Consider the following 25,801-nt stretch of genomic DNA (forward strand, 5'->3'; position numbering starts at 1 on the left):
TGAATTAGAAAATGTGGATATATATCTGGAGTTATTGAGAATAATATCTCGATGCAAGCTGATGCGACAGATAAAAGTATACAAACGTTGAAATCCGTTATTATAAATACCCAAATTGCTGGCAGTTAGTAACACAACATCACAACAACAACATAAATCGCGATCAAGTGTTTACTTTCATTTCTATTTTTGTCTTTCTGCTCAGTTCTCTAAAAAGTTATTAATACCTCCTTTTACTTTTAGGCCAAGAAGAAGACAAAGGAAGGTTAATACGTCCCTTGTTATAAAACTTCTTTTTCGCGCTACTCGAAAAGATTTGTTGCAGAAAAAGTGAAAAAGTACAAATGTTATGAATTTTTTACGGAACATCGCTATTGCATCGTATTAACGAGCTTTGACAAAAATGTAGTAGAGGACAAAATGGCGAGGGGAAGTAGAAAATGAAAGGAATTCTTAGCACCAACAGAACGACCTGAGAGAAGTTAAACTATAGAACGTTCCTTAAAGTATTCGCGAATGTAAATATAGTTAAGCATGTACACATTTGTTATAGTAATATGTTTTATAAAAATATTAGAGTTGGATTTCAGGTTAAAATTAGTAGATCTATTGTGTCTATTAAAAAAGAATGATGACCAGCCTAGAATTTAGTATTCTTGTAAAAAGCTTGTAAGTTGTATGTTGTAGTTCATTTGTAAATATTCCTATTCGCCGTCGGTATTAATTTCGTGCACCCATGTGAAATTCCTTTTATTTACGTAATCTCCGTCTTTGTATCCGGTGTAACTACCGTCTAGAGAAGGAAATTCTTCTCTTATTCGCTTGACAACACAAGCTGGAATCACACGAAGCAAAAAGCAAATGTCAAAGTATAACTACTATTAATCGTCTCCCGAAGAAGGAAGGCCGATTTTCCCTGTCGTACATTCCCACTAATGCCGTTTATTTCGTTAGGACGATAGGAAGAAAACGATCGTGCTCCGTTATGCACCGTTTATTTAAGATAGTAAAAATAAATATTATTTCACAAAATAAGTCACAATAAGACACTAATCACTAACTGAATGTATTTACCGCCTAATTCCCATAACACGGTTGTATCCATTCCTCTACAGCATTTACACTCCTTACAAGTACTCATTTTGATGCAAACACCACATTCGTACCAGATACAATTAATTTTGTTCTGTCAGTGACTCACTCGATTCCGTTTCCGGCTCGTCCATATGGTGTGAAGTACTTGAACAGAGTTGTCTTTCATATTGAAAACCCAAAAATGTATTTTTATCCATACTCATGCTCGTGTTGATATACTTATTAATTTCCTTAAAAATTGGTTTTGCTTCTGCATGCTTTTAGAATTCACTTTATAATACAGGGAAAGGTGGGTGGGGTAAGTGAAAAGTCTGCATAATCTTTACTACAATTTTCGTTCTGGTCAGTAGCTTATCTCGTGATGACGTTTATTGCTGATGTGAGCATTTTTTGCCGTTTTCATAATGCCCGCCTGACTAGGGTTTGGAGAGGGAGCTAAACAGCAGTACTAAGTCAATTTCTTTTCCAATGGTACTTCTTTAATCTGTAAGTATAGTGAAAAACATTGTTATTTTGTCGAATTACATGTTGTTGTGGATTATTTTAGGGCAACTTATTTTTGCTCGGGAGGTAACCTTTAAATATGTTTTGTCTTTAGCCTGAACATACTTAACATTTTTTTGTAAGAATATACTCTAAACAATGCGTCAGAATATCCTAAGAATATGTCTAAGCTTGGTTGTTTGTTTTAATATAAAAATTTGTATGACTGAACCTTTTTCTCTCCAAAGCAATGGGCAAGTACACCAGGGAAAGTTAAGAACATGAAGGCCAAAACGAAAAAAACAAACACTATTCTTATAAAATACAGCGTGTATATAATAGAGAAGAGTTTATATTAAAAAGAGAAAGTATTTTTTTGTTGTTACTGTTTTTAATGCTACAAAGTGGTTGATGTCGTTATAATAAACCTTAATGTAAACAAAGTTAAATCAGTGTTTACATCTGTTACGTTACCGTTTAAAATAATATTTGATTCTTCAATTCGAAAACACTGTATTGTTATCATGCACTGCACGTTTGCGCATTGGAAAGGTTGCTGTATGCAATAGACTAAATAGCTAATTTGCAATGATGCATTAGAATCTGTATGTTGTGGAAACTTTGCAATAACCTTATTTGTGTGACCTAACAATTTTTTCTGATGTCTGGTATACCATTTTCCCTGGTGTATTTCGGGCATGGCAAAGCAAGTATATATTTCTAGCAGATTTGTTAGCCAGCTTCGATTTTGTTAAACCTTTTGCATTTTTATTTGTTGCTGGACCTGCTTTTATTTTTAAGCGTTCTGTTTCAGCGGGTACAAATATAATGCAGATTGCGAGCAACTTTAATCCCAGGGCTTTTTCTTCTCTTTTTTTTATTATTATTTTTTTAATGCTGCAGGAAGTTGAGTTTAGATCTAACACAGTCTAGATCAGATTGGAAGAGGGTCATTAATATACCCCGTCCAACCCATGCTAGCATGGAAAACGGACGTTAAGCCGAGAATGATGATGATGACTGCACATGTTTTTTTTTTGGACGTTTTGTTCAAGTGGTTATAAACAAGAATAATACAAATTGTGACTTTTAAAAATTCATTTTACTGTGTTGTATGTTTTTGTTTGGTATCCCTTACATTGGTTTAATGAGAGATTTAGTGGATTCTCCCACGGGTATTGTATGCAGATGATTTGGTTCTCATAGCAGAGTCGATGGAAGAATTAGTTGAAAAGTTTGAGAAGTGGAAGAAAGGACTAGAAGAGAAAGGGCTGAAGGTAAACACAGCAAAGTCTAAAGTCATGATAAGTAGCATTGCAGCCAAGTGTGACCTTGTAGTTGGAAAGTGGCCTTGTGGAGTTTGCAGGAAAGGGGTTGGTAGTAACTCAATTTTTTGTCAGACTTGCAAGCATTGGGTACATAAGAAGTGCGCTAGTATTAGTGGAAGGTTAACAGCTGACATACAGTTTGTATGCAAGCGTTGCAAAGGTGAGATTATAGAGAATGAAGTATTTCCAGCTTTAATGATGTACAACAGTGGCTCGTTAGAGATAGTTAAGAACTTCTGTTACTTAGGTGATATGTTGGGCAGTGAAGGGGGTGTTGGAAGAAGTGTTACTTGCAGGATAGGTTCTGCTTGGAAAAAGTTTAGAGAGTTACTTCCTTTATTGACTAGCAGAGTCCTGTCAATTGAGGTAAAAGGTAGGTTGTATGAGGCCTGTGTAAGAAGTGTTATGTTGTACGGTAGTGAGACATGGGCAGTGAAGCAGGAAGATCTTACCGTTTAGAAAGGAACGATATGAGAATGGTTAGGTGGATGTGTAATGCCAGTCTGAGAGACAGAAAGAGTTCAGATGAGCTAAGAAGCAGGCTAAGTCTCCGTAGAATTAAAGATGTTATCCAGATAAGAAGATTGAATTGGCTGGGGCACTTGGAAAGAATGGAGGAGGATAATTGGGTAAGAAAGTGTAGAGACTTGATAGTTCCTGGGGTAAAGCCCAGAGGCAGACCGAGAAAGACTTGCAGGAGGTTATAAGGACAGACTTGATAGAGAGGAAGTAAAGTTTAGATCTAACACAGTCTAGATCAGATTGGAAGAGGGTCATTAATATACCCCGTCCAACCCATGCTAGCATGGAAAACGGACGTTAAGCCGAGAATGATGATGATGATGATGGGCACGAGAGGCTTGAGGTTGACTCAATACTTTCCTTTATTCTCTACAAAATAGCTTATTATAACTGCGCGTAACTATTGTTAAATAGTGTTAACATAACTATTCCCAATAGCATAATTGCAAATGTTATCAACTCTATCAATGTGACACGAAGAGCCATTGTTTAATATTTTTATTAAACAAAGGTTTTGCGTGGAAACTAAATAGACTAGCGAGAAGGCATTGTTGGTTGCGCGGGTTAAATAAAGCCTTTACGCGATAGAAATTATTTTATTTTAACAAAGATTGAAAAATTTTTTAGATTGCATTTTAAAAGTTTTAAAACGAAAAACGGCGATAGAAATGTAATTTTAGATCGCATTATAAAAGTTTTAAAACGGAAAACGGCGATAGATATTTTTTTTTTAGATCGCATTTTAAAAGTTTTAAAACGAAAAACGGCGATAGAAATGTTTTTTAGATCGCATTTTAAAAGTTTTAAAACGGAAAACGGCGATAGAAATGTAATTTTAGATCGCATTATAAAAGTTTTAAAACGGAAAACGGCGATAGATATTTTTTTTTTAGATCGCATTTTAAATGTTTAAAAACGAAAAACGGCGATAGAAATGTTTTTTTAAATCGCATTTTAAAAGTTTTAAAACGGAAAACGGCGATAGATATTTTTTTAGATCGCATTTTAAAAGTTTTAAAACGAAAAACGGCGATAGAAATGTTTTTTTAGATCGCATTTTAAAAGTTTAAAAACGAAAAACGGCGATAGAAATGTTTTTTTAGATCGCATTTTAAATGTTTAAAAACGAAAAACAGCTATAGAAAAGCTTTTTTAGATCGCATTTTAAAAGTTTTAAAACAAAAAACGGTGATAGAAATTTTTTTTTAGATCGCATTTTAAAAGTTTTAAAACAAAAAACGGCGATAGAAATTTTTTTTTAGATCGCATTTTAAAAGTTTAAAAACGAAAAACTGCAATAGAAATGTTTTTTTAGATCGCATTTTGAAAGTAAGAGCTTGTGATTTTAAATATATCAGATTAAAATCGCGTTACTATAATTAGTTTCGTTGTTAAAAAAAATTAAAATTCAATGGCCGTCGCGTTTAATTTATTGTCGCGCAGAGTATTGTTTTTAAACAATGTTTCTCGCTATGCTTTTGTTTTTAACACGAAGCAATTATTTTCGCGCAATTTGAAAGGAACTCGCTATCCTATTGTTTTTTTTAATGAAAGCAATTATTTTTGCAAGTTGAGCGTACGCGTACGCTTACATCTGGACTGTACTGTAGGATATAAACATAAGTCTTGATCCTTAACTCTTCTGGTTTCTTATCTGTGGTGTCAACGTTATTTTTATTAAGAATATTTTAAAAGAATGTACAAATCAGTTAAAAACTGTTATCAATCTGTGTCCTTTATATAAAAATGAAAACCTAAAAATATATATATAGATATATTTAAAACATAAAATGTACACAAAAATATTAATAAATAAAAAGATGTTTAGACTTCAAAATATTTGAGTTTCCTTGTTAAAGTCCATCTCGGCCAATCGTATCTCTCTAGGTAACAAGTTATAAAGCTTTGCTCCCAAGAAGAAAAAGCCTGACTTCACAAACTCCAGCTTCACCTTAGCCACAACAAGTAGGATATCTTTGTTTCTTGTCGTTTTCCTATGACGTTTTACTTTAAAATAATCAATGCATTTCTTACAAGCTTGATTGCATACCTATAAAGTCATTTTGTATAAAAACTATTTTTAGCCCCATGGTCTTATCGGCTTGTCTTTCAAAATTTTTCACTTTTTCTTTCTGAGTCGATGTCAAGCTCAATTGAACAATAATATCTTAATGCTGATAAAATTATGCTCGTGTAGATTGCAACAGTAGCTTCTGGTGTTAATAACTGTCTCAACCTCTTCAGAAGCTAAAGTTTAGATGTGGTTTTTTAGTTTAACATCAAAGTTCGTTCCAAGGTTAAGGTTTTGGTCGATACAAGTACCGAAATACTTGTATGAATCTGTGCAGTTAATTTTATTTCTGTTGTAAAAAATATCAAGTTTCTTAGGCCCACTAGCGATACGTTTTGCAGTTCCAAGGAGCATGCATTCTGATTTATTCTTCTTTAAATTTATAACTTATTCGTTTGCTTGGAAGTATGATGCAATTCCTTCTAGATCTTCGTTTAACAGTTTCTGCACTTCTTCTGTCGTTTTTGCAGAAACAAACACCACAGTATCATCAGCAAATTCAATAACATTGCAATTGATCAGGCAGTCTTCAAAGTCATTAAAAAATATAAGGAATAAAGTCGGTCCCAGAATTGATCCTTGCAGAATGCCGCATAACAGTGGCTACTGGTCTGATATTTCATTTTGAAATTTTATTACTTGATGACATTCAAAAAGGTATAGCTATAGTTAGCAAACCATTTTTTTTAATTTCCATAATAAGTTGTCATGACCCAACGTATGAAATGCCATGGATAAATCAATAAAAACAGCACCTGATAATAGTCCTTTGTCGCCTGCTTTTCTGATTGTGTCAAAAAGTAAAGTCACTCCATACAAATTCTTTCAACGGAAACGCGATTTTCTTTAGTTTGCCTGCTACTGTGGCAAAAAACATGCAAAAAAGTGTTCCAGTTAGAAGTAGTAGCTATTTTCCTTGACGTGTTCTCCTGTTATAAAAGGAACAAGACGTATGATATACGCAAACAACCTCGCGAATAAAGTTTACAAAAAGCTGTCTATCAAATTGGGATTTTTGTTACGAAGTTAGACACGACATATTTTACTATTCAGATACCAAATAATATTTGTTACACACTTATTTTTCAAAATTGATTTGTGAGACCTTCCTGAACGGAAAATTCCTCGAACTTTTAATTTTCGATGGGTCCGTCTTGGGTGAACCGACTCAAAATTTGCGAAATTCATTAATTCAGTTAATTCAGTTAATTCTGCCTACATTCACTTTTAAAAAGTTTGGTGGAAACACCTTTATTTACTAGTTAGTTAAACAAGTGTTTTGAACACTTGTCTTATCTTTTTAAAAAAGAAAAAAGAAAAAAAAAGTAAAAATAGTTACCAAGATGAGATTCGAACACACGACGACTCCCGTGTCGGTGCTCAGAGAGGCAAAAATTTCCATTCTTGTAGGACACATTTGCGTTTTAATACAAGCTCACGAGCTTGTATTAAATAAATCAGGTATACAAGTACTCTTTCCCGGAAATATATTTTTTGATAGTTTTCCAATATTTCTGTGGGTTGTTCCTGTTTCCGGTTAAAAATTTTTAATGGTAATCATTTCTCGCTTTTCGTATTTGGTATGCACAAGTGTTTCTTAGCTGTTTGTAAGAATCCCAACCGCTACAACTTTTCGATTTCCGGAATTTACAAAGAAGTTGACACGTCATTCATATTCTTCTTAATATCAGCTGACAATCAGGGCATAAAGAACCCTTGACTCGCTTTGTTATAGTGTGTGTTTGTTGAATAACGTTGTCAAAATGGTTCTCAAATACTTCCAAGCGTTGTTTGCATCTTTTGTTTGATAAAACGGTTCGAAATTGCATGACGAAAGATCTGCTTTTAGTGCATTTGGATCATACAGTCTATAATTTCAGCATATTATGGTTCTAGGGCTGATTATGATTTAGTTTTCGTATACAACCAATAAGATCATGATCACTCATTCTTAAAGCAGCTGTTATAGTTTTTGAAATGTTTTTATCGTTACTAGATAAAACTACATCTATCAAAGTACTTGAGTTATTCGTAACCCTTGTAGGACTCGTTATTGTTTTAAACCATTTCTAGCAATGACATTCCTCAATTGCCTGATTTAACAACAAAATTAACGTTTATATCCCCAAGGAGAGTTATCTCTTGACAACATTTGCTTGCCGTATTTAGAACCTTCTCAATATTTTCGTTAAGATCTTTGTGTAGATATTTTGAGGTATCCGGGGGTCTATACACAGTGCTACAATGAAGTTTTTGATACAAATTTCCATCCAAATTGTTTCCAGTTTGTCACTGTCGATTTCTAACTGTTTTCATTTCAAATTGTTTAAAATATACATTCCTACGCCACAACCCACTCCCATTTTTTTGACATCTTTGAACAAATGTATAACCCGGAATATCATAAAGTTTACAATTATCATTCCATCTGTCTAGAGTTATGTGCGTTTCTGACAGCGTAACTATGTCGATATTTTTACAAAATTAGCGATAAACTTCCAATGTTGTTTAATAACCCTCCTTTATTTTGGTGACCATTCATGTTACTAAATTCTGCCACAGCATCAGGTCCAGGACATGTTTTCACATCTCCACACAAAATAGCAGCATAAAAACTAAACATTTCCAGGACATGTGAGTTGTAACAATTGAATTATTTAAACCACTAACAGATTGATATAAAATAAAAAAACACACAAGAGAAACACATAACACGTCCGTCTTGTGTGCCGCCATCTTGAATCTAGTTTGAATTGATGACAGATTTTAGGTCATCAATATACAAAAGAAAAAGGAGGGGCCCTAGCACAGATCTCTACGGCGCTCAGCTGGGTGTCACAGTTAATTTCTAAACTTGCAAGGCAACTTGCAAGTTGCATGATTGTTTATGCTTTTAACAGAGGAAGATCAGGTTTTAAACTGTGTTTTTATTCTTATTATCGGATGTTTGACACGGTAAACCTGTACTAAGCACTTAGCCCAATGTTACGAAGGCCTAAGTTTATTTTTGGAAAAGGGTATTTATACCTATGTGGATGTGCGACTTTGTTTACCTGTACTTTCACAGGGAACATTTTCTGAAAAATAAAAAAAGCTTGGCAAGCTGTTTTTGCTATGGCGTGGTAACAGTGTGTTGTACACTGTTTTTTTTATTTCCGCCAGCGAAGGCCGAAGGAGCCTAAAGCATCGTTTTGACAGATTTTTTTCTGAGAACGATGCTAAAAAGAGTTTTAAGCCAATAAGAATCCTAACAGTGCAACAAATTGTTTTATTATCCAATGAACAACACTTTATTTTAAAGTTTATATGCTATCGAAAGTTAAAGCACGTGCAGTGTAGCATATTGAAGATCGTCTTATAATGTTATTAACGTTAGCCTTTAATAATTACGTCATTTTCTTTTGTACAATTTTGCAAGCACGTAGACTAAAGCTGTATGTAGCAGAACGAATTAATTATTCATGAATTTTAATTTAAAGAGGAATTTGTTCCACTGTTATGTAGCGCGTAGCCTTGTGGTTATGGAGTTCGCTTAGTAATCGCAAGGTTCGTGGTTGGGTCCACAGCGCGGGCATGTTTAGCAAGTGTCTTTACTACAGCTACGGGCCAACCCATGCCATGTGAGGGAAATTGGGTGGGTAATGCCGATGTATACCTAATGTATACATCCCGAACACAGGACCCACATTGATAACAGTGTTTCAAACACTGAAGTGGTTATATCCTGCATAAATATTCGGAATAATAATAATAATAATAATAATTTTTAAATCGTGAATCGTGACAAGTGTGAAATAAGAATTTGTAGTCTGAAAATAACCTTTCGTAACTGATTATGTAAAAAAAATTTGCTGCCACCTTCAAAGGTATTTTCCAAGTTGTGAGAAAATCGATAAATTTTCAGCCTTGCCGTTGTTTTCATTTTGTTTTTGTTGTTTTCATTTTGTTTTTGTTGTTCATCAATTTTCAAGTTTTTTATTTCTCTTTTAAAATTGTTCTCATAGAAAAATGAAGTTTTAAGTTAAAGTTACAATAAGAATAAATTGAATTTTGAAATTTTATAATATTCAATAATTTTGTTCCCCCATATTACTCAGTCCAAGCTCAGTACTTTTTCAGATTATTGCAATGGCGGAAATCTTTAAGCCACGGGGCTTCTTGTTATACTTGAAACATTATAATGTTGTTTGTGTTCACTCAACTTACAACATACTGTATACTTGTACTAGGCGATCCACCTGAATGTGTGGCGCAGTTTACGGTTCTCATTAATTGCTCCACTGGTGTTCAACGCTGGGTAACACTTTTACTTGTGGCCTAACTAGCCGATTTGTGGCCAAACTCAGCGATTTGTGGCCAGTTTCCATGCTAGCCCTTTTAAATAATTATTGATGTGCTTGACAAATCATAACATGCAGATTGCACAAGCTGCAAGGTGTCAACCAGCACTGCATTTTCTAAAAATAAAAATGCGCTGAATCTCCTGGTTAAAAGTGCCATTATTAAACCTATAATAGTTATCGTTCCTAGGCACTTTCTAATATGATCGCATGCAAAAAAAATCGAGAAAGCCTTTTTCAAACTCAGTTTTGTCAACAACCGGTCCCTAGATTCTCAGACTCAGGTCTGGTGTGGTCATGAGTAAAGTGACTGGCGTGTTATAGGTCACACTCCTAAAATTGTGATGGCGTGCAACAAACATCGCACGTCTGAGTTCTATTTAGGAGTGTGATGAAAAATAGTAGGCGTACGATTCCTAAAGACTTTTTAGGAGACAGTCCTCGAAATAATTTTTGGAGAGTCGTGAGTCAAAATGTCCGCAATATTTCCAGTTTGGTCGGTTATGTCCCTAGCTCGTTTCGAACTTTCGTCGCACAAAACGTCCTGGTCCTTATAATCCATGAGGAAGCCTATTTATAGCCAACCTGGCCATCCTAACTAATTCAACGACTCCTGACTTAGTTAAAAGAACTACGTAGACATAAATCTCCATTGCTGAGACCCTTCTTCGTTGGTAACCAGGTCTTACACAAGAAATCCAGCCACGTGGCTCTTAACTAATGTGGAGGTGAACGCCGACGAAAAACAGATGAAGCAAGTCTTCAAAACTGAACTTACAAGCGTAAAAGACATTATATCATGGATTTAATTGTAGATAAAACCTGTTGCGGGTGCTTTCTGTCACGGGGGCTCGATAATGGGGATTTCACTGGTCAGGTAAATCATTTATTTAGTAAGTTACTAATGGTAAAATTTTTATGGCAAAATGGGGAGTTCGCTTCGACAAGCCAACATTCATTCATTTGTGTAACATGCATACCTGAAAATGGTACAAATTCAAATTCTTATTAACTGCAAATAATTTTCATTTTAACATCAAAAGTCAAACTGTTGATTTTCTATTTTGTGCATCGCTGAGAATGGCTGCAATGTTTTCTGCTCTGATATTTTATGCTGCGTCAAGTATTGAGGGATTCCTAAAAAAAGATCTTGTACCCTTTCATTTAGATAGAAGTTTTTATTAGAAGTTAGTATGATTAGAAGCTTTCCCAGAAAATTTTATTCCCAATAATCAGCAAAATATTAAAGTGTCATTTTGGCAAAAAAATTATGTTTATCAATTTACTTTCATATTATCTATGCATTAATATGTTTGAATGCAACTTCCATAACAGGTATAAAATTACTGATGACAGAAAATGTCAACTTTGCTATTACTTAAATATGACATTATAATTTATGCAGCATTGTTAAATCTGAAATTGTGAATGTCTTGACAACAAAAAAAGCTTTTAAAAAGTTTAAAAAGACTTCTTAACCAACTTTTAAACCTCTATATATATATAAGTTCAAAATCTTTTATACCTAGGGTTTTCTTAACTTTTGTATTTTGTTTTTATTTTTTTGGTGAACAACTGGAAATATGTGTTATTACACTCATACCACTTTCTACAACAGCTATGTTTGTGTTGTTATAGCTTTTAGGTTGAATCTAATTAGTTTTAAAAACTCTGTTTCTTTGTTCTAATAATAATAAATATTAACTACCACTATCAATTTGCCATATTCCCAATAGTGAATCGAAATAGAAATATAAAACGCATTCCCCCGGACAATATTGTATATGCAAATACTGCTGTCCATTTATCTTTCATCGTATTTGTGAAGATCTTTCATTGACCGAATTTTGTTATTTTTGTTTCAGTAATAATGATTTCAGTAAAACCTTGCACTGACGAATTTCCAAAGGTAAAAGACCAACAAATTGTAACAGATGGAGTTAACTGTATGATAGCCGGTAATTATTTGTCTCCCATCTATTTGGAAGAAATACGTAATATGGAGTTAAAAGAAACAGACATCTTGTTGGCCACTTATACAAGGTCAGGAACAACAATAACAAGGAGATTGTTGTTGGTAATGATGTATGGACCTGATCGAGTGCTTAACACTGAGAAAAATGAAATGGACGAAATATCTCCTTTTCTAGAATTTCAAGACTTTCAAACAGGATATTTTGGCTACCATTGTGCGAAGAAATTGCAAGATGCTCCACAGCGTTTATTAAAAACGCATTTACCAATTTGGCTAGCACCAAAATCTGAAAAGGCAAAAAAGGTTATTGTTGCACGAGATGTGAAAGATACCTTGGTATCTACGTATTACTTCTATAAGAATGATAGCAACAACCCAAAAGAAATATATAATTCCCTCGAGTTTGAAACATTTTACAAAATGTTTATGTCAGGTGCAATTCTTTACGGAGATTGGTATCAATGGTATAGAGGGTGGCTAGATGCCTCTGATGAAAATACTCTTTTGTTACATTACGAGGATTTCATCAGAAATTTTGAGGAAACAGTTACAAAACTTGCAAAATTTGTTGGTGTAGAAATGACATCTGAATTGATGTCTAAATTAAAAGAAGCAGTTGATTTTAAACGCATGAAAAAAGAATTGAGTGTTCCATCAATGAAAGATTTTGTGCGCAAAGGAGTCATTGGTGACCATCAGAATTACTTAGATGAAGAACAAATCAAGTTTTTGAATGAAAAATGCCAAGAAATTGTTCCTGAACTTTTAAAATGATTATTTTTTATAGAGATTGCTTAATATCCTCTATTAAACATTTTCAAGTGCAATGCTAATTAAATTTGTGCTTGAGAAACAAAGCTGGTTTCTTTCGAAAGAGCTCTCGAAATAAAAAAAATTACAGTTTTTTCAAAGCTAACTGATTGTCCGATTTATACGTAAAATGTACGAGGATGTAAACTGGATATATTTCCAAAAGAGCCTAAGTTGTAAGCATATATGCCATGTCTATAAAATGCTGACGATGCATAATAAAAATACCTCGTTCATCTTATGTTAATTCCTTAGCATGTACATAAAGTTAATAGAATTGTTTAACCAAAAGCTACGAATTTTGACTAAATTCGCGAAAATAAGTACTCGCGAAAAGTTTAAAGAAGCTCAATTCGCGAAATTTAATCCTCGTAAAAAATTTTGAAAAGGGCTTATTCGCGAAAATAAATCCACGCGAAAATTTTAAGTGCAAAATTTTTTTCTTTATCTTCTTTTTCTTTTTTCATAGAATTCTGTAAATCATGTAGAAGTTTTATCTTTTTGTTTTTGCCTCATGCTTGCAGTATACATAAATTAATATTTACAGTCTCTGAAAGAAAGATCGAATGTTTTCGCATTCTGCGGGGGTTTTGAGCAGGATCCGTTTTCCTTTTTTTTTCGGCTGTACATCAAACTGAACGTTGGCATTAACATTCTTTTTAACAAAACTACCTGTTATGACTTAATCTTTCGGTTCACAATAGAGTTCTTGTACCATTTCTTTATAGCGTTGCAACGGCAAATGGCCTTTAATACTGGAATGGTGACCGTCACTTCAGACATTTATTTATTTATTTTCGCGAGGAGAAATTTTTGCGAATTTTGCCCAAATTCGCGAAATTAAATCCTCGCGAAATATTTTCAAATGGGGAATTTGCAAAAATAAATCCTCGCGAAATTTTTGAAAAGCCTTGATTCGCAAAAATCAATCCTCGCGGATTTTCCTTAAAAATCATTTTTTTTTTTTGTTTTTCACCATTTTTTCCAAAGTATAATATCAAAATAGTTAAAAAAAAAACACATTTACCACATATTTTCATAAATAATGCTTCTTTAAAGATTTCATTGCTATTAAAATTTAGTTTCAAGTTGAACAAATAACTTGTAACTTGGTTTGAACTCAAAAAACAAAATCAAGCACTGAAAACATCAACAGTCAAGATCCATCGTCCTCGCCGTGTACACGTAAAGAACGAGGACTCGATCAAATTGTTTTTTCTGGGCTGAAATTTTGTAAAATCAAGACAATTAATTATTTACAGTAACAAATATACTGTTCCAGGGTTTTGTTAAGCAGTCAAAATAAGCGCCAGCGGCTTTGATAGGCAAGAAGCCCCTGCGACGAGGATGAGTTTCATTCATTCCAGGCGCATTTGACATTTATTTGATACCATATTTTGCCTGTTAGGTGAAAGTAAATCCTCGCGAAAGTTTCGAAAACCATTGATTCGCGAAAATAAATCCTCGCGAAATGCAATTTTTTTTAGCTCGCGAAAATACATCCTCGCGAAAATTTGTACACTTAAGATACTACAGCGAATGCATGGTCTTTACAGAAGCCATTTATTACTTCTGACGGTAACCCCACAGTCAATAAAAATTATTTTCTAAATGTTTGTGATTCGCGAAAATAAACCCTCGCGAAAGATAGAGAATGGTCAATTCGCGAAAATATGGCCATGCGAAATACTTGGAAACGACCGATTTGCGAAAATTAATCCTCACGAAATGTACTTTTTTGACCTCGCGAAAATTACTCCTCGCGAAATTTTATCCACTTCAGGTAGTTTACCTATTTGTTACTGTTTGGCCAGAATTTGCAACTCTCTGCACAAAATGCCTAAATTGTGAAACTCACAAGCGTAGCAAATACAAAGGTATATTTATGTTAATTTCATCAGGCCACACCAATACATCACATAAATTAATTACCTTTCTCTTTACCCGGGTTATTGCACTTTAGATTCTCAGGAAATAGGACATGGAAAGCACAAACATGACTAATAGCTGTGACATTTCGAATTTTTTTATTATTTCTAAATAAGTATATAAATATGCTTTTTTCATATTATCTCCAACATCAAATAATTTTAGCACCCAACATTATTCAACAATCTAGCGTTAATTCAACTTGTGTTTAAATTGTATTCTCGTTTAATTTTTACAATTTTTTTTCTTTATAAGGTCCCCCATTATCAAAGCAACAACCATCAGTATTCCTTAAATTATTGAGGGAGGAAGTTTAAATAAAACAGAAAACGAACAAAAGAAAACAAAAACTCCAAGAAACAATTAAAATACAGTGGCCAAGATTAGACGCATGTTCCAAACATCTAAAAGCTAAGACACTCAAATGCTAACATTTAATTTCTAAACTAATGGAATATTAAACTACTTGGTTCATTGAACTTTTAAGAAGTTGATATTGATTTGAATTATGAAACGTTCTACATCAAGGCGGTTTAAGTGCTTACTATATTTAGAATACCACATGTGAAAGCCTTTCCTAGCTTTTGTTGGGTCCGGGTCTTAGGTCCTCCTGTGGGGTCTTAGGTCCTTATTTAGGGTGTTAAGGTCACAGATTTCCGACTACCTTGTTGATCACGATTTTCTAGCCAGTTAAAATTGTAAACAAAAGTTTATATATTGTGTTATGTGACCTTATAAGAAAATTTTAAAAACTATAATCTACATTGCTTGCCATAGACAGACGAAATTGGCGAATTAGTATATAAGACCAGTTATGTAACGTATAAAAATCCACTTGTAGTCAGTAATAAAAATCGATTTTTATATTCTTAGCATGTCAAAAATGCTGCAAATATTTTACGATGTATTCGACTACTCTTTTTCATTATTGTGTTTTTCTGCGAACAGCCAATGTTAATGAAATTTGGAACCTCTTGTTTTGATTTCAGTTATAATGATTTCAGTAGAGCCTTGCACTGACGAGTTTCCAAAGGTGAAAGACCAACAAGTTGTAACAGATGGAGTTAACTGTATGACAGTTGGTAATTATTTGTCTCCCACCTATTTAGAACGAATACGTAATATGGAATTGAAGGAAACAGACATCCTATTGGCCACATTTCCTAGATCAGGGACAACAATAACACGGATATTGTTATTGACAATGATGTATGGACCTGATCAAGTGCTTAAGAGTGATAATAGAAAAATGAACGAAATGTCTCCTTTTATAGAACTGAACGAAGATGAGACAGGATACTATGGCTACGATATTGCAATGGCTTTTCAGGATGTTCCTCAACGCCTATTAAAAACGCATTTACCAATTTGGCTGGCACCTAAGGCAGTCAAGGCAAAAAAGATTATTGTTGCACGAGACGTAAAAGATACCTTGATATCTTACTATCACTTTTATAAGAATGATAGCTCTAATCCAAAGGAAATATACAACACACTTGAGTTTGAAACATTTTACAAAATGTTTGTATCGGGTTCTATCCTTTGGGGAGATTGGTATCAATGGTATAGAGGTTGGTTAGATGCTTCTGATGAGAATACTCTTTTGTTACATTACGAGGATTTAATTAGAAATTTTGAGGTGACAGTTACAAAACTCGCAAAATTTGTTGATGTAGAAATGACGTCTGAATTGATGTCTACATTAAAAGAAGCAGCTGATTTTAAACGCATGAAAAAATATTTGATTAGTTTACATGTTAAGGGTTTTGTTCGTAAAGGAGTCATTGGTGACCATCAGAATTACTTGGACAACGAAAAAATCAAGTTTTTGAATGAAAGATGCCAAGAAATTGTTCCTGAACTTTTAAAATGATTCAGTAAGAAAAACTGAAACGTGTGATTTGTAATAACTTTAGCCGGGAGGTTGCTAATTATTTAAACTAAATTTTTTATACATAATTTATTTTAAGGCCTGTCAAATTAATATTGCTCCATAACAAAATTTTGTTTATGTTGTTTCGTACGTGACTTTAGTTTTAATTGAAAAATCGAGAAACAATTTGTTCTATATTTCTATACATTTAAGAGGAGAAGTATGCGTGGGCACTTTTGGCAAATAAACAGATTTGTTTATATCAAACATGATTTTTGTTTTTTCTTCTTCAGAAAATTATGAAAAGCCAATAATATTGATTTAAACTGATATAATACTTGTGTTGTCAAAAGAAAAATACGTGAAAAAAACATGAAATTTTCTTCTTAAAGTAGAGGCGCACAAAAAACTTTTTTGTGGCAGCCATAAAATAAATTTTAAGCGAGAAAGCAAAAATTAAGGGACTTCTAAATGTTAAAATCTAATAACTATGTGTCATAACTGAATATCCATATTCCTTACAAGCAACATTTTTACAAAGTTTTCATGGCTGTATATGGCAAGAAGATGCAATTTCAAGATGTACCTACCAATAAACATAAAAAAGATCTTTAACTGAAGATAAACCTAAATATTTTACATACAATCGTAGTGCCAGCATTTTTTAACCTTCGTTAATACTTCTTGGAACTTTATAAACATTTGTCATGGCTAAAATGATATTTCTTTTTGTAATTTGGTTTGCTTCTTGACAACATACTTCCACCTTCGAACGATGAAGTTTGTTGTGATGAGATGGCGCCAAATTGAATAAATACACAGACTGGAAACTTTAAACAACAAATCGAACGTGGAACGGTTTCAGCTTTGTTTACAAATCTTTTTTTTCTTTATATTTCCTCACGAATTAGTTCAATAATGGTGATATTCAACTAATAGCATTTTTGATATTTTGATCTTTAATTTTTGCCTCGTTTATTTTTTATGATAAAACAAAGTGATCATGACGCGTTGCCATTGCAATACAGAGAAAGAACTAATATTATTTCTGGATATAACCACCAGTTTGTCAAATATGTAATAATACTGAACTATAAAATAACTCACATCCATAGATGGAAGAAATAATGGTATTTTGTAACATTCCTATGAACAGATGTTTCACGGAACATTTGCGTGGAATAAACTATCACGAATCTGCTTGTCAGTCTTTTTGCGGGAACTTAATTTCGCGGAAATGGCTAAAAAACGTGAGACTTACTCCCCGTAAAATATTTATATTAGTAATAATGTACAGTGTTTAGAATAGCCCACGTGTCGAGTCTACCAATTGAAATGACCCAGTTTAAGAAGTGTGGAAACTTAGGTCATTTATGTTTTTCCGCCTTGCGTAAAATATTTTTGAACAATACATTTTCGGAGAATTTAACCCAATGTTTAGGCGAACACTTCTATTAAGGTCATAAAAATTATCAAAAATAGAAAACCGAAACACGTGACATAAAACAAGCAATTATCACAACATACAGTCATTAGCGGGCGTCATTGGTGCATGTAAAAAATGTACATAACCAACGAGGAGGATTGTATTTTAGAAATCTAACAAAGACTAAATATTTAAACGGCCTCATGGCATTTATGAAGTCAACGGTCAGTGCAATCCGCGGAAAAAAATGTCTAAAGACTTTACCAAACAGTGCAAAAGAATCTGTTCGCTAATTAGAAGCGTCCGACTTTTAAAAAGTTGGCATTAAATTGAATTCTCCAATTGTTTTTTAAGGTGTCCGCTAATTACTTTTTTTCTAGTATTTTTTTTCTTTAACACCTGACAAATATTGAAACACATCGACTTAAGGGATATGGTACAAAGTGTAAAAAGGTAAAAGATGGCTATGAATACATTTTTTCTATGACAATATCAGTGACAGTGCCAACTTTTAACATTGTTTTAATCTCTTCGCACACTTCTTTTGTCCAAATTTTTTAATTAATGTGTACGACTTATTTTCCGTCTAGGTAAAATTATAAGTCCAAAATTTGTTAGAATTCTTGAAAGTGGACAATACCAGCTGTTTCGGAACCGATAACGTCATCATTAAGGCTTCAATCAAACCCTGTAAACTACTAAACTCTTAACCGTAGTTGAAAAACATTATTTCATATACTTTTTGATCAGCGTTTTAAGCTCACAAAAGAAGCAATGACTAAACAGTTTTTATTACTTTTTGCACAGGAATGAGTCATGGCTCAAGTCAAGAATTACCTAGGTGGATTTATACCAAGTTAATTTTTTTTTTAAATAAAAATGGAAATGAATGTTGATTTTTGTGTCAAATGAAGTATCATGAAGTAATTAGAGGAAAAAAATTAAAAAATTCATAATGGCGGCATTATAGACCGCTTTTGTCCATATATTCAGACAAGACCGGGTCGGGCTATAAATTTTGAACAAGAAATCCAATTCAGTTGAAACATAGATCCTTATTGTCTATGCATGAATTAGTACTTAATACAAAAAAAATTTTTAGAAATCTTATTGTCGTTTTTTCATAATTTCAGCCTGCTTAAACTTAGAGAACTGGCCAATGATGAATGAAGTGAGCAAAAGTGGTTATTGGAGTTTAAGGGTCTCTAGTAAAAAGACTAATGAACATCCACTGAAAATTCGAAGTAAAACGGAGCAGCGGTTCTCTTTTTATAGCTCGACCGGTGTTGACAAATTTGGAAAAATAGAAAAACGTAAAAAGGAGAAAAAATAATATTAAAAACTAAGTGTTAAAATCCTCCAACTTCATAAGTATCTCCTTTCTATGCAGTTATCCTGATGTGTTTTTTTTATCATATCTGAAAATTTTACGTCTCTTTTTGGTACAGTGGAATCTCTCTAAAGCGGACAACATTGGTGCAAAAAAGTGTCCGTCTTATATTGGTGTCAGCCTTATAGAAATTGTATACAAAAATCACTTTCAGAGCAAAATTTTGCCGAAAACATGACTTTTTTTGTTTATACGCGTTTGTTCTATTCCTTTTAAATCAAGGAAATGAGACACATAATTTGATTAATGGGAACTTGCATTATTCATACGCTCTAATGTTATACAAACAAAAACAAATACGAACTAACAAACACATTGTATTTTATAATCTACTTGAAGAAACCTTGGATTGAAGTTTGCTTTCTTTTTGTTAATTGGAGTTCCTCCACTTTTTTCGTAACTGATGACAGCATTCTTGATTTGCTCGTCAATAATAGTTTTTTTTTCATGCGTCCACATTACACAGAGCTTTTTACGGAAAAATGTCATTTGGTGCGAAAAAGAGTGCCCATTTTATAAAGTGTCCGCTTTATGTCCATCTTATAGAGATTTTATTGTTAGAGTTTAACCTGAAATCAGTCCGTTCCAAAGAACAATGTTCGTTATATAGAGGTGTCTGCTTTAGACCATGTCCGCTTTAGAGAGATTCTACTGCACTTTCAAGTAGTTTATACGCTTTTGGCGATTTCGGTTACAATCAGCGGTCATGCATTCACCGTTAGTGTTCGTACCTGGAGCAATATTCAAAGTATGAAATACATCAATTGTTGCTTTTTGACGTAGTTAAAATGCGCTATAGCATCATAAACACCAAAAGACAAATTTGTTAAACCAACATGAGGATGTCTTGAAACTCTATTCCAAATCATTCCATTGAAGCTCTCATTAGCGTTCTTTGTCTTGCCGTAAAGACATTTCGAGAACACTGCGTACTGCGATTCTTAAGAGGCTCGACATGTTATCGAATGCACGTATGTTCATAGGTTCAGCCATACTTTTCAAGCTGTTTATGTCCAGCACCAATTGCCCTCATCCCATAAACTGCACGAGCATTTACTTTCTTGTACTTATTACCGCCCTTGTTTTTGTCACCATCTCCCTTAATGAAAAAGTCAATTTCTTTTGGTGTCAAAATTTTGGATTGATAAAGACAAGAGCCACAGTTCAATTGCAATATTCAACTAAGTCTACGTTGTCTGAAAGTTTTAATGATGCAATAGGTAAACAGCTAGGAGAAGCAGTAAAATTAAAAGCGGTACTCAATACCGACAAATCAATGAAACAGTAGCCAAATAGTTCTTCTCCTATCTTCTCAACGGCGAAGGTGGTGGAAGTCTCTTCTGCTGTGGCAACATCAAATTCAATGTCTACAATGTTATCAATGGAGGAGTCTAAAGGTAAAGGTTCATGTGGCTCTTCAGTGTTCAAAGGAATTATATCGGTTGAATTTTCATTAACGCTAGATTGGTTTTGCGACTCAGCATGTCGACCAGGTGTTGTTTCAAGAGATTGTTTTGACTTAATTTTTTCATGCCATTCCTTTTTTTGCCATATCTTCTTTTGCTGTTGGTCTTTGTACACCTTCCTTTTGGTCTCTCCTGTAAATCTTTAGTCATATTTTGAAAAGATAACTAATAGTTTTGAAATTTACAGGTAAAATTTTTGCATTGACTTTGTCTTTCACTCTTCTATCTGCCCTATTTGATTTCTCTCGCTGTAAATTCTGACGTCCTGAAATATACATTCCGTACTCCCGTACACGGAATAACGAACTACGTCATTTCGGAACAAGCCAATACAAGAGGGCGGTAGGGGGATGTTGATAAAACCTATGTTTTGAAAATGTCGATTTTTATTATCACCTGTGTTACTTATGATCCTTATATATTAAGAAGAATCGGAATTGGGTGAAAACTAATCACATTTTCGAAATCTACTATAAATTTTAAATTAAGAACAGGTATTCAGAAAAATTATCATTTTTTTATATTACTTTATTTTTACCTCAAATCCTGGTATAAATACACCTTAAATCGATTACATCTATCACAAGTGTTCTACTTTTAAGCGAATTTTTTTACCATTTGAATGCGTAAAATTCACAATTTTTGATTGCGAAGTTCAACGTGTCCGGTTTTTTTCACGGAAAGTCATTGTATGTACTTAGCACACGGAAGGAAAAAGTTAAGATAGTGAGTGTTCCAAATAGGAAACAGGTGACATCACGGATGTTTATTGTATTTTAAATTTTTTTGAACAACTTATATTCATTGATATTTACACTTTTTCACATTTAGGCCACGATGATTATAATATCGCTCTGCACAATGTATTTCCAAAGGTAAGAAACCGGCAAATTTAACAGATGAAGTAAACTGTATGACAATTGGTAATTATTGTTTCCCACCTATTTGGAACAAATACATAGTATGGAATTGAAAGAAACAGACATCTTGCTGGCCACATTTCCAAGGTCAAGAACATCAATAAAACAGAAGAATGTTTGAGCTGATGAAATGTTTTCCAATGCAAAAAATATCAAATGGACAGAATGTAACCTCCGTAGCAACAAAACAACGAATCCTTCTAGAGGTTCTTCAAGAAGGATTCCTTGCTTGGTTGTTACCTTGCTACTTTGCAGCGTTGCTACGTTGTGACATAACTAGACGCTCCCCAGCGTCTGCTAAATATTTAGTTACCCAGTTTAATTGCTATAAAAAAATAAGGCTCCTAGAGAGTTTTTTAAATAAAACACGGCAATATGCTTGAATTTTTAAAACGAAACAGTGCGATGTGTGCGCTTTGTATGTTTTTTTTAATAATCCTTATCAAAATAATAGAATACTGTATAGGATATGCAGACAGAAACACAAGCTTGTTAATGTGAAGACTAACTTTTGTCTTATGGTAAAGCCACTCAGGACATCAAAAATTATATGCCATAAAATTTCAAAAAAGAAACTTCACTTGACTTATATATTAGTTAACTCTTTTTTTCATAACAGGTTAAAGTATCATTTGTCCATCCGTCACGAAAAAAGGGTTTCGTAATAGCCTCATTAATGTAGGTTTTAATTTTTGTGATTTCGTACATCTCCAATTTTATCTAATTTATTATCAAAATAATTGACACATTATTAGAATCTCGAACGTCTTTCACACTAAAGTAGAACATAATGTTATACAGCCCGTTATCTTGTCGGTGTTAGTTCTAATAATTATGTGTAACCTAGTACATATGATGTCATCCACATAATTGTAGCTTTTGTAAGAAGAATCAAATTGAAAATCAGAAAGAATGAACGAATTCGCTATATTTCAACAACGCAAAATCAATGAATCTAATTAATACCCATCTAATCTCACTACACTCGTCGCTAGTCATGTAAAAAATCAGGGAATTTCTCTGTCGCTACCGCAGGTATTATAATAAATTTAAAGGCGGCTGCTAGGTGGAATCTATTTTTTAATTGGTTGGTCTTATAATAAAAGTTTCTACCTCCTAAGACTTACTGTATAAAAAATTACGAACTTAAAGAATTTTTTTAATAGATTATTGAGAGCAGCCATTGTGCAACATCTGTTTTGTATATAACGCACGCAATGCGAGTCATGCTTTCTGTCAATTTCCTTAACCTGAAATGATTCCAAATAGCTTAAATTATGTATGAAGACCGTTAGTATAGGCGAAAGAAAATTTAAAATCTAGTTTACTGATCATTTATGTCATAAGAAAACCCTTTTTTTTATTCCTCTATAATCACCATGTAAAGTAGAATTTTTACCGTAAACATAACGCTGCGCATTGCAACACTTCTTTATGATTTCAATGGTTAAATTATTTTTTGCACTTTCAAACAGTTGTTTTTTGCGAAAACAATTTTTTCGTATCAAACAAATAGTGCACATAATTTCCATACGCGCAGCTATTATTTTTATCCAATTAAGTCAACGTAATCACATTGGCACTAAAAAACGCGATTATAAGAATTTCAAGCTTCACACAATATTGATCAAACCATTTTCTACTTCCAATAAGGTAATGATATATGATATTAAACATAGGTTCCCACCAATTCAATAATTTATCAGGGTAAAAGCATACTGATAGCATTATTGATATGGTTGGTTCTCCCATCGGAAAAAGATGGGAACAGTCAGGTTTAAGGTGTGTTTTTCAAAATTTATTTCACCAATAATTCAATACGCAACACAATTTTATTTTAGTAAAGGAAAAATTTAAAAAACATAAAAAAAACATAACATAATAAAATAAATAAGATAATTAGTGAATATATGTCTGACAATAGAATTGTGTAGTACAATAACTAGTCAAGTGTATTAATAACTAGTCAAGTGTATTAATAACTAGTCAAGTGTATTTATTCATTTACATTGTATAAGGCGTAATCAACTTTTTTATGTCCCTTAGCTCAATTTTAACTGTCATTCTTCTCATAGTTACGTAGGCTTCATAAGTTAGTCCAAACTTTTGAACGTCTTTTGATGTTGGTTTGCTACCAGAGCAATCCTTTTTCATAGGAAACGTATGAAATGAGCCGCTTTTAATTTGAAACGCTGGTTTTGATAGTCCAGCCTTTTTCTTCAACGTCTAAAGTATTAAATAATAGCAATTAAGCCAAAATAAACAATCAGCAACAACAACAACAATAGCAATAACAACAACAAAAACAAACAATAACATTACCTTAATGGCACCAGAAAGGATGAGGTGAAGCTTAGAAAAACATGGAAAAATTGATTCTAATTTTGTTATCAGGGATGGCCGTTTAAACGAAAACTTTTCATCGCTAGTTACTGAAACTAAGCCAGGCATTAACATCTTTACAATAGCTAGAAATTGGCGCATCATGTCTAAATTCTAAAGATAAGAAGAAAAAACACGCAAGGAAAATATAATAAACAATAAAACAAGGTTAAAGAAGTCGATGGAGAAAAATAACTCACAGTATCTGCATCCAAAGGCACATTAAATATGCTGCATAACTTTACTTGATTGCAACCGCGACCACTGATCACATTCCCCTAAGTACAAGAAAACAACATTTTGAAATACAACACAAACAAAAATAAAAACAATAGCCAAACACAATCTGTTGCATTAGAAAACACAATCAAACGCAAACAAGATCATAAAAACTTACATATTGGCAAGTTATATTTTTGAGAATTGAACTGCATCGATTTAATTGAGTTGTTACAGCATGTTTGATGTTTTTTATTGTCATCAACTCGTAAGGCTTCGTGTTTTTTCCCTCTCCTCTACTTGAAGTTAGAATCATCAAGAGAACTAGAAGAAGCAGAAATGTGAGAATATCAAAACACTCTTTATTTGCTATTAATGTTTGCATTACATTATTTATATATAAGAGTTTAGGATTAGTTTACAGTAGGCAAGGTCACTTCTAGTCATAAGAGTTTCAGTACTAAAAGTTTTTTAATAGTTCCTTAGTGAATTTGGATGAATTAAATCACATTGAGATCATTTTTGTATATGTTAAGAACCCAGTAAACACAAGGCGTTTTGAAAACGTCTTTAAGACGCCCTTTAAAGATGTTGTTGAGACGTTATCTTAAGTCAAAAGACGTCTGGACGAGCTAATGACGAGAAAAGCTGTCCTTTAAGCGTCTTTGTGTTTACTGGGAATCTTGCTTGGTCATTGTACAATAATATTATGACATTATTTATCACATACAATACTTACAACGTTTGACAACTGTTACTAAAATGGAAATAACTTGCACAGAGACAGAAACAATACAAAGAATTACGAAGTACGGGTAGTTGCTGTAATTTCACTGTGTGTTACTTACGCAAAATACTCACAGTCAAAATATACACGTTTAGAATAAAAGCAAAGAAAGAGAGTGAATTTAAACCAATAGGTCAAAAATCATGAATTCGATAAGTTGAGTCTGACCATTAATTTTACATATTTGCTTTTTCAAAGCTCATTATTGCAAAATTTAATTTTTTTATAAAAGAGAGTAAGAAAAATATATAATACGAACCAATGAAGTATGTAAACATGATGATTTCTCTAGTATCTTTCTGCTGTTCCGTTGTTCTTCAAAGCAAGTGTGCATATTTTGGTAAAGGAGTCCCGCTTTTATACTTTTTTTATTTTCATGACTAATTTTGGTTGTTATGGGCGACTTATGAATATGAACTCATGCACCGAGGGTGATTTACATGTAGTGAAATTTCAGTTCCTTTTCATTTCCTTCTTCTGCGTGCTTCCGTCAGAAGTTTTGTAAACTGTACCCATACAATGCATTTCATTGGGTTGCCATAGAAACAAAGATAAACAGAAAGTGCATTGTGGATTTGTTCAACGCAGCGCTTTTGAGTTGATGTCAACAATGCAGTATTAACTTTTTTAGAATTGCCAAAAAATTCCTAGAATTTTAAAAATAGATCATTTCTGGAGAATTTCTTTATTCACATTAAAAATAGAAATGACGTACAATAGTGCATAGCCAGTTGCAAAAGAACCCCCTTGCTTCTAAACATTTCGCAATGAAACAAGGCATAAGC

At 33.2% G+C, this 25,801-nt stretch overlaps 3 protein-coding genes across 6 annotated transcripts; 2 read left to right on the forward strand and 1 right to left on the reverse strand.

Annotated features, from left to right (window-relative positions):
* The first annotated feature begins 1,447 nt into the window (after nucleotides 1-1,447).
* On the forward strand, nucleotides 1,448-12,860 carry LOC130612535 (cytosolic sulfotransferase 3-like). 3 transcript variants are annotated; one of them, XM_057433858.1, is made up of 3 exons: nucleotides 1,510-1,581; nucleotides 5,316-5,393; nucleotides 11,705-12,860. In XM_057433858.1, the coding sequence occupies exon 3, from the start codon at nucleotides 11,710-11,712 to the stop codon at nucleotides 12,586-12,588; it is 879 nt and encodes a 292-aa protein (XP_057289841.1). In that variant the 5' UTR covers nucleotides 1,510-1,581; nucleotides 5,316-5,393; nucleotides 11,705-11,709; the 3' UTR covers nucleotides 12,589-12,860. The 3 variants fall into 3 exon arrangements, with proteins under 3 accessions (XP_057289840.1, XP_057289839.1, XP_057289841.1); XM_057433857.1 differs by lacking the exon at nucleotides 5,316-5,393 and having other exon boundaries at nucleotides 1,448-1,540; XM_057433856.1 differs by lacking the exon at nucleotides 5,316-5,393 and having other exon boundaries at nucleotides 1,449-1,581.
* Nucleotides 12,861-12,991: 131 nt separating this feature from the next.
* LOC130612537 (sulfotransferase 1C1-like) lies at nucleotides 12,992-16,555 on the forward strand. 2 transcript variants are annotated; one of them, XM_057433860.1, is made up of 2 exons: nucleotides 12,992-15,635; nucleotides 15,828-16,555. In XM_057433860.1, exons 1-2 carry the CDS (start codon nucleotides 15,548-15,550, stop codon nucleotides 16,424-16,426), a joined length of 687 nt encoding a protein of 228 aa, XP_057289843.1. In that variant the 5' UTR covers nucleotides 12,992-15,547; the 3' UTR covers nucleotides 16,427-16,555. The 2 variants fall into 2 exon arrangements, with proteins under 2 accessions (XP_057289843.1, XP_057289842.1); XM_057433859.1 differs by having other exon boundaries at nucleotides 12,992-16,555.
* A 6,711-nt stretch (nucleotides 16,556-23,266) lies between these two features.
* Nucleotides 23,267-24,989, reverse strand: LOC130612538 (uncharacterized). Its single transcript, XM_057433861.1, has 4 exons — nucleotides 24,408-24,989; nucleotides 24,211-24,288; nucleotides 23,951-24,124; nucleotides 23,267-23,854 (listed from the first exon to the last, which is right to left on the reverse strand). The coding sequence occupies exons 1-4, from the start codon at nucleotides 24,612-24,614 to the stop codon at nucleotides 23,633-23,635; spliced, it is 681 nt and encodes a 226-aa protein (XP_057289844.1). The 5' UTR covers nucleotides 24,615-24,989; the 3' UTR covers nucleotides 23,267-23,632.
* Nucleotides 24,990-25,801: the final 812 nt, after the last annotated feature.

Source organism: Hydractinia symbiolongicarpus, chromosome 10, assembly GCF_029227915.1.
Source record: "Hydractinia symbiolongicarpus strain clone_291-10 chromosome 10, HSymV2.1, whole genome shotgun sequence".
Taxonomy (NCBI): Eukaryota; Metazoa; Cnidaria; class Hydrozoa; order Anthoathecata; family Hydractiniidae; genus Hydractinia; species Hydractinia symbiolongicarpus.